General features: G+C 50.2%; 1 protein-coding gene across 1 annotated transcript; it reads left to right on the top strand.

Moving 5' to 3' along the window:
• The first annotated feature begins 2,384 nt into the window (after window positions 1–2,384).
• Window positions 2,385–12,833, top strand: GSDMA (gasdermin A). Its single transcript, XM_063112424.1, has 12 exons — window positions 2,385–2,468; window positions 3,841–4,059; window positions 4,218–4,398; window positions 6,910–7,075; window positions 7,919–8,015; window positions 8,530–8,577; window positions 8,984–9,007; window positions 9,488–9,508; window positions 10,139–10,293; window positions 10,782–10,896; window positions 11,809–11,882; window positions 12,379–12,833. The coding sequence occupies exons 2-12, from the start codon at window positions 3,846–3,848 to the stop codon at window positions 12,619–12,621; spliced, it is 1,338 nt and encodes a 445-aa protein (XP_062968494.1). The 5' UTR covers window positions 2,385–2,468; window positions 3,841–3,845; the 3' UTR covers window positions 12,622–12,833.

Raw genomic sequence — 12,833 nt, 5'->3', positions numbered from 1 at the left:
CGGTAAGGGGATCTTAACCCTTGACTTGGTGTTGTCAGCACCACGCTCACCCAGTGAGCGAACCGGCCATCCCTACATGGGATCCGAACCCGTGGCCTTGGTGTTATCAGCACCGCACTCTCCAGAGTGAGCCACAGGCTGGCCCGTCCATCGTAATTTAAATTCTGTCCCAGACTCCCCTGCACATAAACCAGGACTCTGAGGTGGAACCTCTGGACCCTAAAAGGATTCTGTGGCCTGTCCCTAAAATCATTGGGGCTGGGAACTGGGGGATGAAAAGGACATCCTGGATGGGAGGGAGGAGCAGGACAGGAGCAAGCCTGCACATGGACATTTTCGATCCAAAAGCACAAGACCTTCAACCTGGCTGACCCTACAAGCTTGATATCCTCTCTTTGCCTTAAACCCTTGAAGTCCCCCACTTGGGACACCATTAGACAGTTTGGGAGAATGGTGCAACAGGGTAGAGGTGGGGTGGGGTGGCACAAGGAGAATGAGGACAGGCCTGGTGGAGTGGCTGAGATCAGAGCGAATGAAGGAAGGCAAGAGAAATGAAAGGAAAGACTTCTGGGTCAGAAGAGAGAGCACTGGCCATTTGGACTTTGTGAGTCCTAGGGGCGAGCAGACACATGTGTGGTTTTGTGAAGCCGCTGGTCTCCAGGCCTTGGAGGATGAGCTAGACCAGAAACCTTTGCAGCCAGTGGGAGGAGGGTGAGCACTAGGAAGAAACTCCCAAAATTCCGACTGAGGCAATGATGGGCTCGTGGGAGTGGAGCCGCCTTCCCTGGAGCTGATTATGGGATGGGAGACTGCACAGCCCCAGAACTATATGCTGGATTGCAGGTGTCACATCAGGGTAGTGACTAAGAGATACAGAGAGGAAGAGATGGAAATCCAGAAAGAACCAGGAAAACAAAAATTAGAGATGGAAAGAATATAACACATTCCTGTATACATGTGCACTTGTGACAGGGACCAGATGACTAATGACAACCTTCTCACACACCCAAGCTACCACCTCTGCCTCTCCTAAGGAGGAGGGACATTCGATTACAGTAATGGTTAGAGCTGTGGAAAGAGGAAGAAGCACTAGACAAAGCATTGGAAGCTACCCAAGAAGGGCTTGTGGTGGGTGGGAAGGGAGGTAAGAAAAAGATAGGGGGCAGGGAGCAGAGAGGCAGGTGCAAAGTCTTGTTTTTGTTTTGTTTTAAGACATATAGAAGAGATATTGGAGAGCATCTGTCACACTGAATGAGACCGAAGTCAAGTAATGAAGTTTTTAGGAAGTTTTACTTAGTGTGGTATGGTCTAATCTCTCTACTCGCCACCAGCCCCTCAAGAAAACCTCCAGTAAAGATCAAACTAACTCTTCATGGTATCCAAGTTTGCACTTCTTTTTCGATGAGTATGCTGACAAGAGCCTCAAGGTGAGGGCATAAATGCTCAAGTGTACTCAGGATGTACATGCACACATACATAGCCACACATCCTAACACTGTAAGAGTCTTGCCTGTAAATCCCTTAATGTGCCATCCAGAGACCTGACCATGTGTGTCAAGTCCCCCTTAAAATTTCTTCTAGGCGAAGACTTAAAAGCAGGACCTGAGTGACCTATGGGGAGACATCTGAGTCCCCACCACACGCATTTGGGGCTTTTTTGCTAATGTTGCTACGCCTCTGTCTATGTATCTGTGTGTGTATATACATACAACATGCCACAAGGAGCAGGGACGCTGAACACCAAACAACAGAAAACCATTTGCTCTAGCTCCATCTCTGCCTATTCAGACATATGCTACTAATGGTACTGGAGATATGTATATGTAGCTAAAACAAATGGAGTGAGGTAGTGATACACAGGCTGACACGCAGAAAGATGGAAGATGGCTTTTCAGCTGCTCTGCCTTCTGCTGGACCCTGTGGACACACAGGATTTCTTATCCTATCATACCCGCAAGGCCTCATCGTGAATCTGAGATGCTTCCTGATCACCATGATGACAACAGAACAGAGATGCCTTCCTTTATCATTCATGCATACACACGTGCACACATGCACACACACACGCACGTGCACATGTGCACATGAACTCCCCACACACACATACACACACCCCAACTCCCACTCCCTCTCTCTGCACCCCTCTCTCAGCCTTGGCTCCCCCCACCCACGCTGGCACCTGCCTGGCAGCTTCCTACCCACCCCGCCAGCCCTCAGGAGGCCAAGTACCAGGGCCTGCGGCAGGGCACACCTGGAACAGGTTGATGCTGTTCTCCCGGAAATGGAGCAGGAGGGGGGTGGGGTCACTGGGGTAGGCAGGTTCCCTGGAAGCCTACATCCCTGTCTCCTCAGAGACATAAAGCAGCCTCTCCTGGCAAGGGACAGTCACCGTCTCAACCTACAGAACAAGCGAGCCCCAGGCTCTCACCCCAGACCCAGCTGCCAACAGGACCCAGCACTGCTCCCTGGTAAGAACTTGATGGCAGCAAAGGAGGCAGGGGGTGTTCTGGGGATATAGGGAGAAGGTTGGACCAGAAGGGTGCGGGACTCCCCTAGAGGTGGGTGGGGTAGGTATCCTGACAGACCTTGAAGAGGTACAGGAGAGGTGGCCCTGTGAGCACCTCTCTGGTGAGGAGAAGACTGCAGTCACCTGAGCCCTTCCGAGGTGCACCCAGCTTTCCCATCCTGGCCCTCCCAGGAATGAGGGATGAGAAAAGCACGTTGGAGCTGGCAGAATGGCCTCACACATCTGTGCCTGTGCCTCCTGCTTCCCTGCTGCTGTGAAGTACCCACAGGGGAGGCGAGGCACTTCCAGACCAGCTGATGTGTCCTCTTTCACCAACGGGGACAATCTGGGTGTGCCAGCTGGCCACCCAGCCAGAACACCTGCACTTGAGCTTCAAAGACAGTGACCTAAGAGGATGAACCTCAGGCTCTCGCAGGCCCCACATCCTCCAGGGCCTTCTCACCCCAGCATATGTCTCCTGGGGCCACATTCATTCATTCATTCTGTCCACACACATTTGCCAAGCTCCAACTGTGCACAAGGCACTGTGTTTGGTGCTGATGCTGTTGCAGAGGTGACTAGGATCCATTCCCTGCACTCTGGGAAGTCAGTTGAGGAGGCAAGAGAGTCAGGTGGACAGACTATACCAATGAAGTTGCAGATGTTTCAGAAGGGGCTGTACAAAGTGCTTTGGGAACACAGGTGGGATCACCAGCTGCCTGAAGGAGTGAGGGAAGGGATCTTGAAGTGATGACCTGAAGAGGGACTCTTAAGATTGTGAAGGGGGTGCTGTAAGCAGGAGAAGCAAAGGCAAAGACCATGGAAATGCCTGGATCTATGGGGCAGTGCCTAGAGGGAGCCGGGCACAAGGGCAGTGCAGGGTACAGGGAGGTGTGCCCCCACCCAAAGAAAGGGCACCTGGGCAGGTGAACAGCTCTGTCTCCCCAGCCCTCGGCACCAGTGGGAGCTGCTTTACTTCTTTGACATCCCCAGGTCCTGGCTATTGCTATTCTCTGGGGAAAGAGGACCTTTACTTCCATTGCTAACAAAATGCTCCAGCTGGGCTCTTGTCCCTGAAGACAATGACAGTGAGTGTGGAGTGAGAAGAGCTCTAGACACAGAGGGGGAGGGCTGGCTCCTCCAGCCAGCCGTGTGACTCTGGGCAGCTGTTCTGAAGACTCCTTTGGCTCTTTCCAGCTCTGATATTTGAGAATCCAGGCATCTTTAAGAGCTTCCCCTGCCCCAGAGCCAGGGGACCCTCTCTGCAGGGGCCTTACCATGCCCTGGTCTCCTCCACAGCCATCTTGACACTCTCCCATCTCCCTGTCCCACAGAGACAATGACCATGTTCGAAAGCGTCACCCGGGCCCTGGCCAGACAGCTAAACCCTCGAGGGGACCTGACACCCCTCGACAGCCTCATTGACTTCAAGCGTTTCCATCCCTTCTGCCTGGTGCTGAGGAAGAGGAAGAGCACGCTGTTCTGGGGGGCCCGCTATGTGCGCACTGACTACACCCTCCTGGACGTGCTTGAGCCTGGAAGTTCACCTTCAGGTCAGCCTCAGGCCTGTGGCTGGCTACTGAGGGGCACAAAGGGATGGGCACCCGGCCTGGTTAGGAGTCATCTAGCCCAAAGCTCTCACTAGGAGCTGAGGAGGTGGGGGGAGAGGGATGCTTCTCAGCCAGCCCCTTTCAACTTCTCCCTCCTGCAGATCCAACAGACACTGGGAACTTTGGCTTTAAGAATATGCTGGACGCCCGAGTGGAGGGAGAGGTGGATGTGCCAAAGACAGTGAAGGTGAAGGGGACTGCAGGGCTCTCCCAGAACAGCACCCTGGAGGTCCAGACGCTCAGTGTGGCTCCCAAGGCCCTGGAGACCTTGCACGAGGAGAGGTGAGAGTGGGCAAGACTGAGGGGCTGCCAGGATGGGGTGGTGCATGGAATGGGTGCTTTTGTCCCTGACTTGAAAGGTGGGGCCCTCACACGGACCTTCGCCCATGTGGTCACCACAGGGGAGCTCTTGAAGATGACCAGCCATTTCCTAACTACTCCTCCCTGTCCTGCCACCTCCAGGACCACCTCCTCATGATCACACACATAGGGATGCATGTGTTCACATTAACTTGCTACGTGACCTTGGAAAAGTCACTCTTTCAGGACCTCACTTTTCTTTCCTGCAAAGTGAGGGGGTTGGATGATAATCTCTAAGGTTCCTTCCAACTCTAAGACTACGAAATACACTAGAAAGGGGAGGGGCTGGTCTTAGCTCCCTACTGAGGCTTGAGCACAGGGTCATGCTCCCATAAATGAAGCCTCCCTCCTGACCCCAATACACACACCAGGCACGCCCTCGGGAATGCTGCCCCAGCAGCACAAGGGGTGTAGCAGAGGTGATGTTGATGCTGGGCACCATGGATGTTTGGCTTGACAGGGGAACTGACTTTTAAGTAGTTAAGTAGTGGTTGAAAGAAGGAGGCAGGAAGGAGGGGCTAGGGTGCTTGGGAAGTCATCCAGTAAATATTTAAATAGCTCTCATTGCATGTAAAGTATCCTGTAGGTGCTGGGATGTACCTAGAGCATCTTTACCCGGGAACTTTGTGATCTAGGAGTGTGAAAAAAATGTACAACAGTAACTATAACCCAAGGCAAGAAGTGGTAAGTGCCGTAAGAATAGTTCAGCTGAGTCTTGTGGTGGGTCAAAAAGACGTCTGGCTGGGGAGATAAGGAAAGACCTCACAGAGGTGGCAGCTCATGATCGAGGCCTTGAAAGATGAGTAGAAATTGGACATGCAGGGCTGGGAGAAGAGCACCACAAAGGCACACAGGTGGGAAATCTCAAAACCAATAGGTACCCTGAGGAGCTGGCTTGGCAGGAGCAGGAGAGGTGAGTGGGACAAGCGGGAGATTTAGGGTAGACCCAGATCCTGGAGGAGCCGGGCGCCAGGTCAAGGGGATTGAACTATTCTGGGGGCACCAGGGAGACCCTGGCAATGCTTGGAGGGTCTTGAGACTAATCTGGCCAGATGGAGGAAGTATGTCAGAAAGAAGAGGGACAGGGGTTTGAAGCAGGCAGACCAGGTAAGGACACTGTTCCACTATCCCATCAAAGATATAAAATGAGGACCTGAACTGGGAAAGAGCAGTCAGAATGAAGAGGAAGGAATGCGTACAAGGCCTACAGCAAAGGGCAGTAGAAAGGACTGGACTTGGCGCTGATTGCAGGGTGAAGGGGAAGGTTTTTTCGAAGATGACCCAGATTTGACCCATGTTGTGACATTACAGGACATTACAGGTGACAAACAGGAAGACAGAGGTTAGAGGTGGATTTGGAGAGAAAGATTGTGAGTTCCTTTTGGATGTTTTGAGTGTGTGGCTCTGCTGAGACATCAGCTGAGAATATTCAAGAGGTAATTAGAAATAAGGGCCTAGAGCTCAGGAGAGAGGTCAAGGTGAAGATGTGTATGTGGTGGTCAACAATATAAAGATTAAAACTGTAGGAATGAGGGGAGGCTGTTGGAGGGAGTTTAGAGATCAGAGGAGTCAGAACAGAATCTTAGAGAACACAAAATTTTAGGAAACCAAATAAACTGGAAAATTGGATGTGGAGAGAATGGATAAGATTTGGAAGACAGAAGTAGAACCAGGGTGGTGCATATGATCGGAAGCCGAGAGAAAACAGATTCTTATGGAGGGCTTGGACAGCAGCGTCCAGTGTCGTGCAGAGTTAGGGAAGGTCGCTGAGTTTGATGGTAGGAGGTCATTGTGATTTCATTGAGTAGTGAAAATAGAAGCCAAATTATAGTGAACGTAGGAGTGGGCAGGGAGGCAGTAGCCAGTGGGTATGGGCGTATCTCTTGATATATTTGCCAGTGAAGTGAAGAAAATAAAAAGGGTGCTAATTTGAGGGAGCAGGAGATCAAAGAGAGTGCATTTCTTAGGATTAGGGACATGTTTATAGACAGAAGCCAAAAGAAGGAGCAAGTGGAGAGGAGGAACTGGTGTTAATGCAAGAGAGAGGATAACAGATGGAGAGAAAGGATCCCAGAAGAGATGAACAGGGAGGGAAGGAAGGAGAATCTACACCTGGGCTGAAGGAAAAGGGGGGAAGGAGGCGGGCACGAGGCCCTGTTCCAGGCCAGGTGCTGTGATACCCAGGTTATCTCTCAGCAGCCCTGGAGATAGGTGTCATTATCTTCATTTTATAGATGACACAGCTAAGACTCAGAGAAGCTGCCCTGCTGGAAAGCAGGAGGTGTGGGTTTCAACCACAGCCCTCGCTCCTTCCCCGACACCACAAAGTCTCTCTCCTAGGAGAGAAGAAGAAGGAGAGGACAGAAGCAGAGGAGGGCATGGCCCAGGCACGGAGAAGCTCTGAACAGTTCCTTTACATTTCTCCCACCACAGGAAGCTGGCAGCAGATCACCCTTTCCTGAAGGAAATGCGAGATCGAGGAGAGAACTTGTACGTGGTGATGGAGGTGGTGGAGACCGTGCAGGAGGTCACTCTGGAGAGAGCTGGCAAGGCCGATGGCTGCTTCTCCCTGCCCTTCTTCGCTCCACTGGGGCTACAGGTTTGGTTCAAACACACTGCCACACACACTCACACGCACTCACACACACATACATTCAGCCCCTTCCCGGGGGCTTCACTAACTTTGCCTGATCAATGTCCACCCAGGATACTGAAAAGGACCCACTCCTCCTCCCCGCTCTTCAAGATCCAGACCCCAGCTGGCCAGACACAATCCCCCTCTCTGGTCAGTGGCACCCAGTGTAGGCAGATCCCTGTGCCAGATGCCACAGGGAATTATTGGGGAAGGAGAAACTCGCACTCATGGGTTTTCCCTCATGGTGCTCTCAATCTGAAGAGGAGACATTCTTGCCCTCAGAAAGTTCTCAGGCTCATAGAGGAGACACATAGGTTAAAGCCCAGAGACTATAGGCTTGGAAAATTTGATGGAAATAAGTAATGCTCTACATACCTATATCTATTGAGCATAAATATTCAAGGGATGATTTGGAATTTGGAGCTGGGAATAGGGATTAGTCACAGAAGTCTTCCTGAATGAGGTGAGCATGGGACAGATGGCAAGGAGGAAAAAGGAACCAGGGCCTGGGTGGCATCTCTAAGATGGGACAGGGTGATGCATAGCCAGATGATGGAGCAGGTCTGCCCAGTTCCTTTCATGTGTCTGGATCAGGAAGAGAGATACAGATTGTTAGAGCTATCAGCAGAATGAGATGACAGAGACCAGACCTGGTGGAAAGATAACCAGAGATACCACCGAAGGGTTCCCAACCTCTCGTCTCCCCAGAGGCTCTCAGGCCTGGCCCTCCACCTGCCCCCACCCCACTCCCCATGTGTCATGCTCAGGCTCTCTGCAGATTCATAAATCCTCATTGTCTAATCCTAGGGATCCGTAAACCACAAGGAGGCTGTAACCATCCCCAAGAGCTGCGTCCTGGCCTTTCGAGTCAGACAGCTGATGGTCAAAGGCAAAGATGAGTGGGGTGAGCAGAGACCAGCAGGTTCTCCCCCAAGACAAGAATTACTGGCACCAAGACTGAAGTGTCCTGGTCCCCCTCTCATGGTGATGTCGGGAATGACTGAAGGAGTGTATTGTATTGTGGCCCATCTGCCAGGGACAGAGCTACAGGGGCCACTCTGGAGAGAGGGGTAAAGGGGCTCCTGAGTTCTGTGCATCTCCTGGATGCTAGGCACTGTGGTCGTTGGGGAAGCGGGTATGAAAGTGAACAAGCACAGCTTCTACTCTCGAGAAGTCTATGGAAATGGGAAACAGACACCAGTGCTAGAATGCAGGGTAGAAAACAGCATTGACATAGGAGAGAATTGGCAGAAAAAGAAAAGATTACCTTCAGCAATGCAGGTTGAACAGAGAATTGGATGAGGCATTTGAGGGACACGGTCCTAGCCCTTAGCACACCCTTAAGGCTTGAGACTGGAGAAGGAAAGGTGGGACAGCTACTAAGTGTCCTCCCGCTCTCCATCTCCTGCCCCTTACAGATATTCCGCATATCTACAATGACAACATGCAAACCTTCCCTCCTGGAGGTAAGTGAAATTGTTTACTGGCTCCCCACATGTTCTGCCCTACACCTGACATTATCTGCTAAAATCCTCCTCCCTCTAATAGCACAGACCATAATCCCCCAAGGAGCCCCTGCTTTTGCTTCCCAAGTCCCCAAGAATCTGTATCCTCAACTTCAGGGAAGACAAAGGCATATAAATACTGCCCAAGAGAGATGGAGAAACAGAAAGACAGAGACCAGAAGGCACAACAGGAAGCAGAAATTAGACTTGGAGACACTGTGTATTCCCAGATTGTGGGGGTGGATGAGCTAACATAATCTCCGTGTGTTTTTATAATGATCACGGATAAAGCTGCCTTGACAACTGCTTTAGATAAAAGGCAAAAATAGGTTTTATGCTGACAGATGTGCATTGTTTCTGTCTTCAGAAAAGCCAGGAGAGAAGTTCACCCGTAAGTATTTATCCTTTTCTTCTCTTCTCCATGGGACTGACAGGGAAGATAGCAGAGCAGGTCTCAGCAAACAGCTGTCCCTGAAACGTGGCAGAAATTCCAACTGCTTGGGGAAAAGCAGTGGAAGGGGGAAGTCTTTGGACAAGATGCCCAGGTAGTCTGATGCCTCAGACTTTTGTCCTCAAGGGCCTTGTAGCTGTAACTTACACACGCACCTGCAACTCTGCTTCCCCGCAACCAGAACTGCTGAGTCACAGCGATGCCAACTCAATCCGAGTGTCCCTGTTCACACTGCTTTAGCTTTTCTTCTGACCCATTCCTGCCTCTCAGGAATGCAGCAAGAGTATCCTAAAGATAGCTGGGATCTCCCAGGAAAAGGACATGTTTCCTAGTCCTCATCAGTGTCTCATCCCCTGCGTATGGCTGCCATTCTGAAGGATCACATTCTTACAAGTTTTTTCCTTTTTCTTATTTTCTCAGTTTTCCAGGCATCTGATGTTGGTAAGGAACTTTGTGAGTTTCTCCTAAGACTTTGGTATGAAGGTGTCAGGAGAAACATTAGGGTAGAGGGAGGGAAGGCAAGAGCTGAGTCCCAGGTCCTGGGAATTGGAGCCGCTTCCAGGGAGCCACTCTCCGGAGCAGCTGGGCATATTCCAAGGATGCCAGAGGACCCCTAGAGGTCCAGGTTATGGCTCAAGCTACCCCTGATCCACCCACATCCCTGGATACAGACCCACTGCTCTCTGGAGTAGCCCCATTTGGCCTTTGCTCAGTGACCTAAGTCATTTTTCTTTGTCAACTAACTCATGAGTATGGAAAACAGACTTTACTTCTCAACTTTTAGCTGGAGTCTTAGAGAACAGGAAGTCAATTGTGTACTGATATGGGATGAGGCCCAGGATCTCACAGAAAATGAACTGTTGAGTTAGATGATAATATGGCTCCTGGCCCACCTCCCCTTCCCGGTCAAGGCTGGTGAATAACTTCATAACCGCTGTCCTTGGTGAAAGGAGGCCAGGCTCAAGCTGGGAGCAGGGCATGGGGACCTGAGGAGGACTGAAGGAAGGGGCCCTGCAGGGAGAATGCTGAGGGAACAGGGAGGGCTGTTTGCTGCACTTACTGTCCGCACAGGGGAAGTACACGAGGACTTCCAGACACTAAAAGAAGAGGTTCAAAGAGAGACTCAAGAAGTGGCAAAGCTGAGCCGAGTAGGGCAAAGTTCCCTGCTCAGCTCCCTCAGCAAACTTCTAGGCAAGAAACAGGAGCTACAAGACCTTGAGCTCGCGGTGAGGCCCTGCTGGAAGGATGGGATATGTGGGGGAAGGAGGGTTTGGGTGGGGGGTGAAGGGGAGGTATTACAGCTGGTTGGGGAGCTGACAGTGGCTAAGAGTGGCCCATGGCCAGGGGAATCAACGGTGGGTACCTTTCCCAAGGCTGGCCAAGTGCCCCCAGGCTGCAGGCAACTGGTCCCTTTGTCCCCTGGAAAAGGACAAACACAGATTCCCCCAAGGCACATGCTCCCTCTGATGGGCAGAGGGTAGGAAGCAGGCCAGAAGGGCCTTCTGTTGGAAGGGGGCTGGAACCTTTCTTTTCCAGAGTCCAGAACTCAGGGACCAAGAAACCCAGGAGTCCAATAGTTTTCAGGAATTGATACCTCAAAAAAGAAATGCAAAAAGGGAAGAGAGTTAAAATGAGTTATGGATTATTATGTGCCAGGCACCATGTTGGCCTTTTATCCACATTATCTTAAATAGTCACCCATCTTTCCTGACAGCTTGAAGGAGCTCTAGACAAGGGACATGAAGTGACCCTGGAGGCACTCCCAAAAGATGTCCTACTATCAAAGGAGGCTATGGGTGCTATCCTGTATTTCCTCGGAGCCCTAACAGGTAAGTGGGAAATAAGTCCTCATGTATAGGCCTTTTCATTGATAGGAATGAATCACTTGAATGAATTCTCAAATAAATGAATGAATTCTCAAATAAATGAATGAATGAATGCCAGGTAAATTATCCCACAGTAAGTAGTTTATATCAACTTTTTCAAAACCTGGTTTCATTCCTAAGCATTCACTTTGCCACTCTGGATGGTCTGAGAAGATAGCCTAGTCTTGATAATGGAGGTTGGAAATAACCCTAGTTTTATCTGCTGCATATTTAAAATTTCTACATATAGCTAAGCTCATCACTTCTATATTGATACCTGTCAGCTTTAATTTCAGAGTAACATCTTCTGATCTTGCCCCTAAATTTTCTTCTTCCCTCTGCATGAAACATTCCCCCACCAAAAAGTAACTTGCTGATCCTTCATGTGTAAGCTGAGATGTTTGTTGCCTTAAAAAGCCTGCCCTCAAATACCAAGACCACAGTGGACCCCCCAGCTATGGCTCCCTTAACACCACGTATTGTGGGGTTTTTTGTGGGTTTTTTTTTTTTTTTTTTTTTTAAGATAACCGGTAATGGGATCTTAACCCTTGACTTGGTGTTGTCAGCACCACGCTCTCCCAAGCGAGCCACAGGCCGGCCCTCACGTGTAGTAATTACATGTAACTTTGTCTTCTCTGCAAGACTCAAGTTCCTTGAGTGAGAGGAGTACAATTTTTACCTAACACCCAGCAAATGTGCCTGGCATAGAACAGGCATTCAACCAGGAGGGAAGGAAGGAAGAAAAGAAAGAACGGAAGGAGGGAGGGGGAAGGGAGGGAAGGAAGGCAGCCTGAAATTCTGGAAGTGCACCTGTTTGGAGTCTGTAGTCTCCTTTACACCAGCAACACACATCTCTTTCTGTGCTTTTTACTCCAGAGCTAAGTGAAGCCCAGCAGAAGTTACTGATAAAATCCATGGAGAAAAAGATCCTACCGGTGCAGCTAAAGCTGGTGAGAATAAACGGCAGATGATGGGGAAAGTTTGGGAGGGAGGAGCTAGAACCAATAGAAAGATGCAGATTTAGCCTAATGATAGAACCGTCCTAGATGGCCCCATGCTCATCGCACTTATTTCTCTCCATGTTTCTCCCTTTTTGTTATTTCACAAGAGGAAGAAGAGTAAGTTTCTGGGTAATGAGATCTGGGTTTATCAGCCTGATCTTGGGAGAAGAGACAGAAAACTCTGGCTTTACTTATTCCCAGACAAGTGATGGAAGCAAATCTTTTAATGTCTCTGAGTCTGTCTCAATTTATTTGGGGGCCAAAAATAAACATCCTGCCTACTGTATAGAGCCATTAAAAGGCCCACATGGAATTGTAATGTAATGTAAGGTAAAGTAAGGAGTTATAATAAGAGAATGTAGCTTTCTTTGTGATTTTTATGAGTTAGGAGAGAGGAAGAGAGGTTTCCAGTTTTTTCTTTTCATGCTGTTTTGGTTCCTTCCAGGTGGAGAGCACAATGGAACAGAATTTCCTCCAGGATAAAGAGGGTGTTTTCCCCCTGCGACCCGAGCTGCTCTCCTCCCTTGGAGAAGAGGAACTGACGTTCACGGAGGCCCTAGTGGGGCTGAGTGGCCTGGAAGTGCAAAGATCAGGACCCCAATACATGTGGGACCCAGACACCCTCCCCCGCCTCTGTGCCCTCTACGCTGGCCTCTCCCTCCTTCAGCTACTGACCAAGGCCTCCTAACCTGCCTTTTCCATCTGCTTCCTGCTTCCCTAATGACTTCCCAATCTCATTGTACACCCAAGGGCATTTCACAGCCACCAGGCTAAGGATAACTGAAATCCTATCTGAAATGCAGTCACCCACAATAACCAATTTCCACCTGTCCAACCATGTATCTCTCCCTGCCCCTCGCTCTGCAACCCGCTAAGCCCATCTGCTGATGCTTAAATCCA

This window comes from Cynocephalus volans, chromosome 10, assembly GCF_027409185.1.
Source record: "Cynocephalus volans isolate mCynVol1 chromosome 10, mCynVol1.pri, whole genome shotgun sequence".
NCBI classification, from domain to species: Eukaryota; Metazoa; Chordata; class Mammalia; order Dermoptera; family Cynocephalidae; genus Cynocephalus; species Cynocephalus volans.
This window is presented reverse-complemented; position numbering and strand designations above follow the sequence as displayed.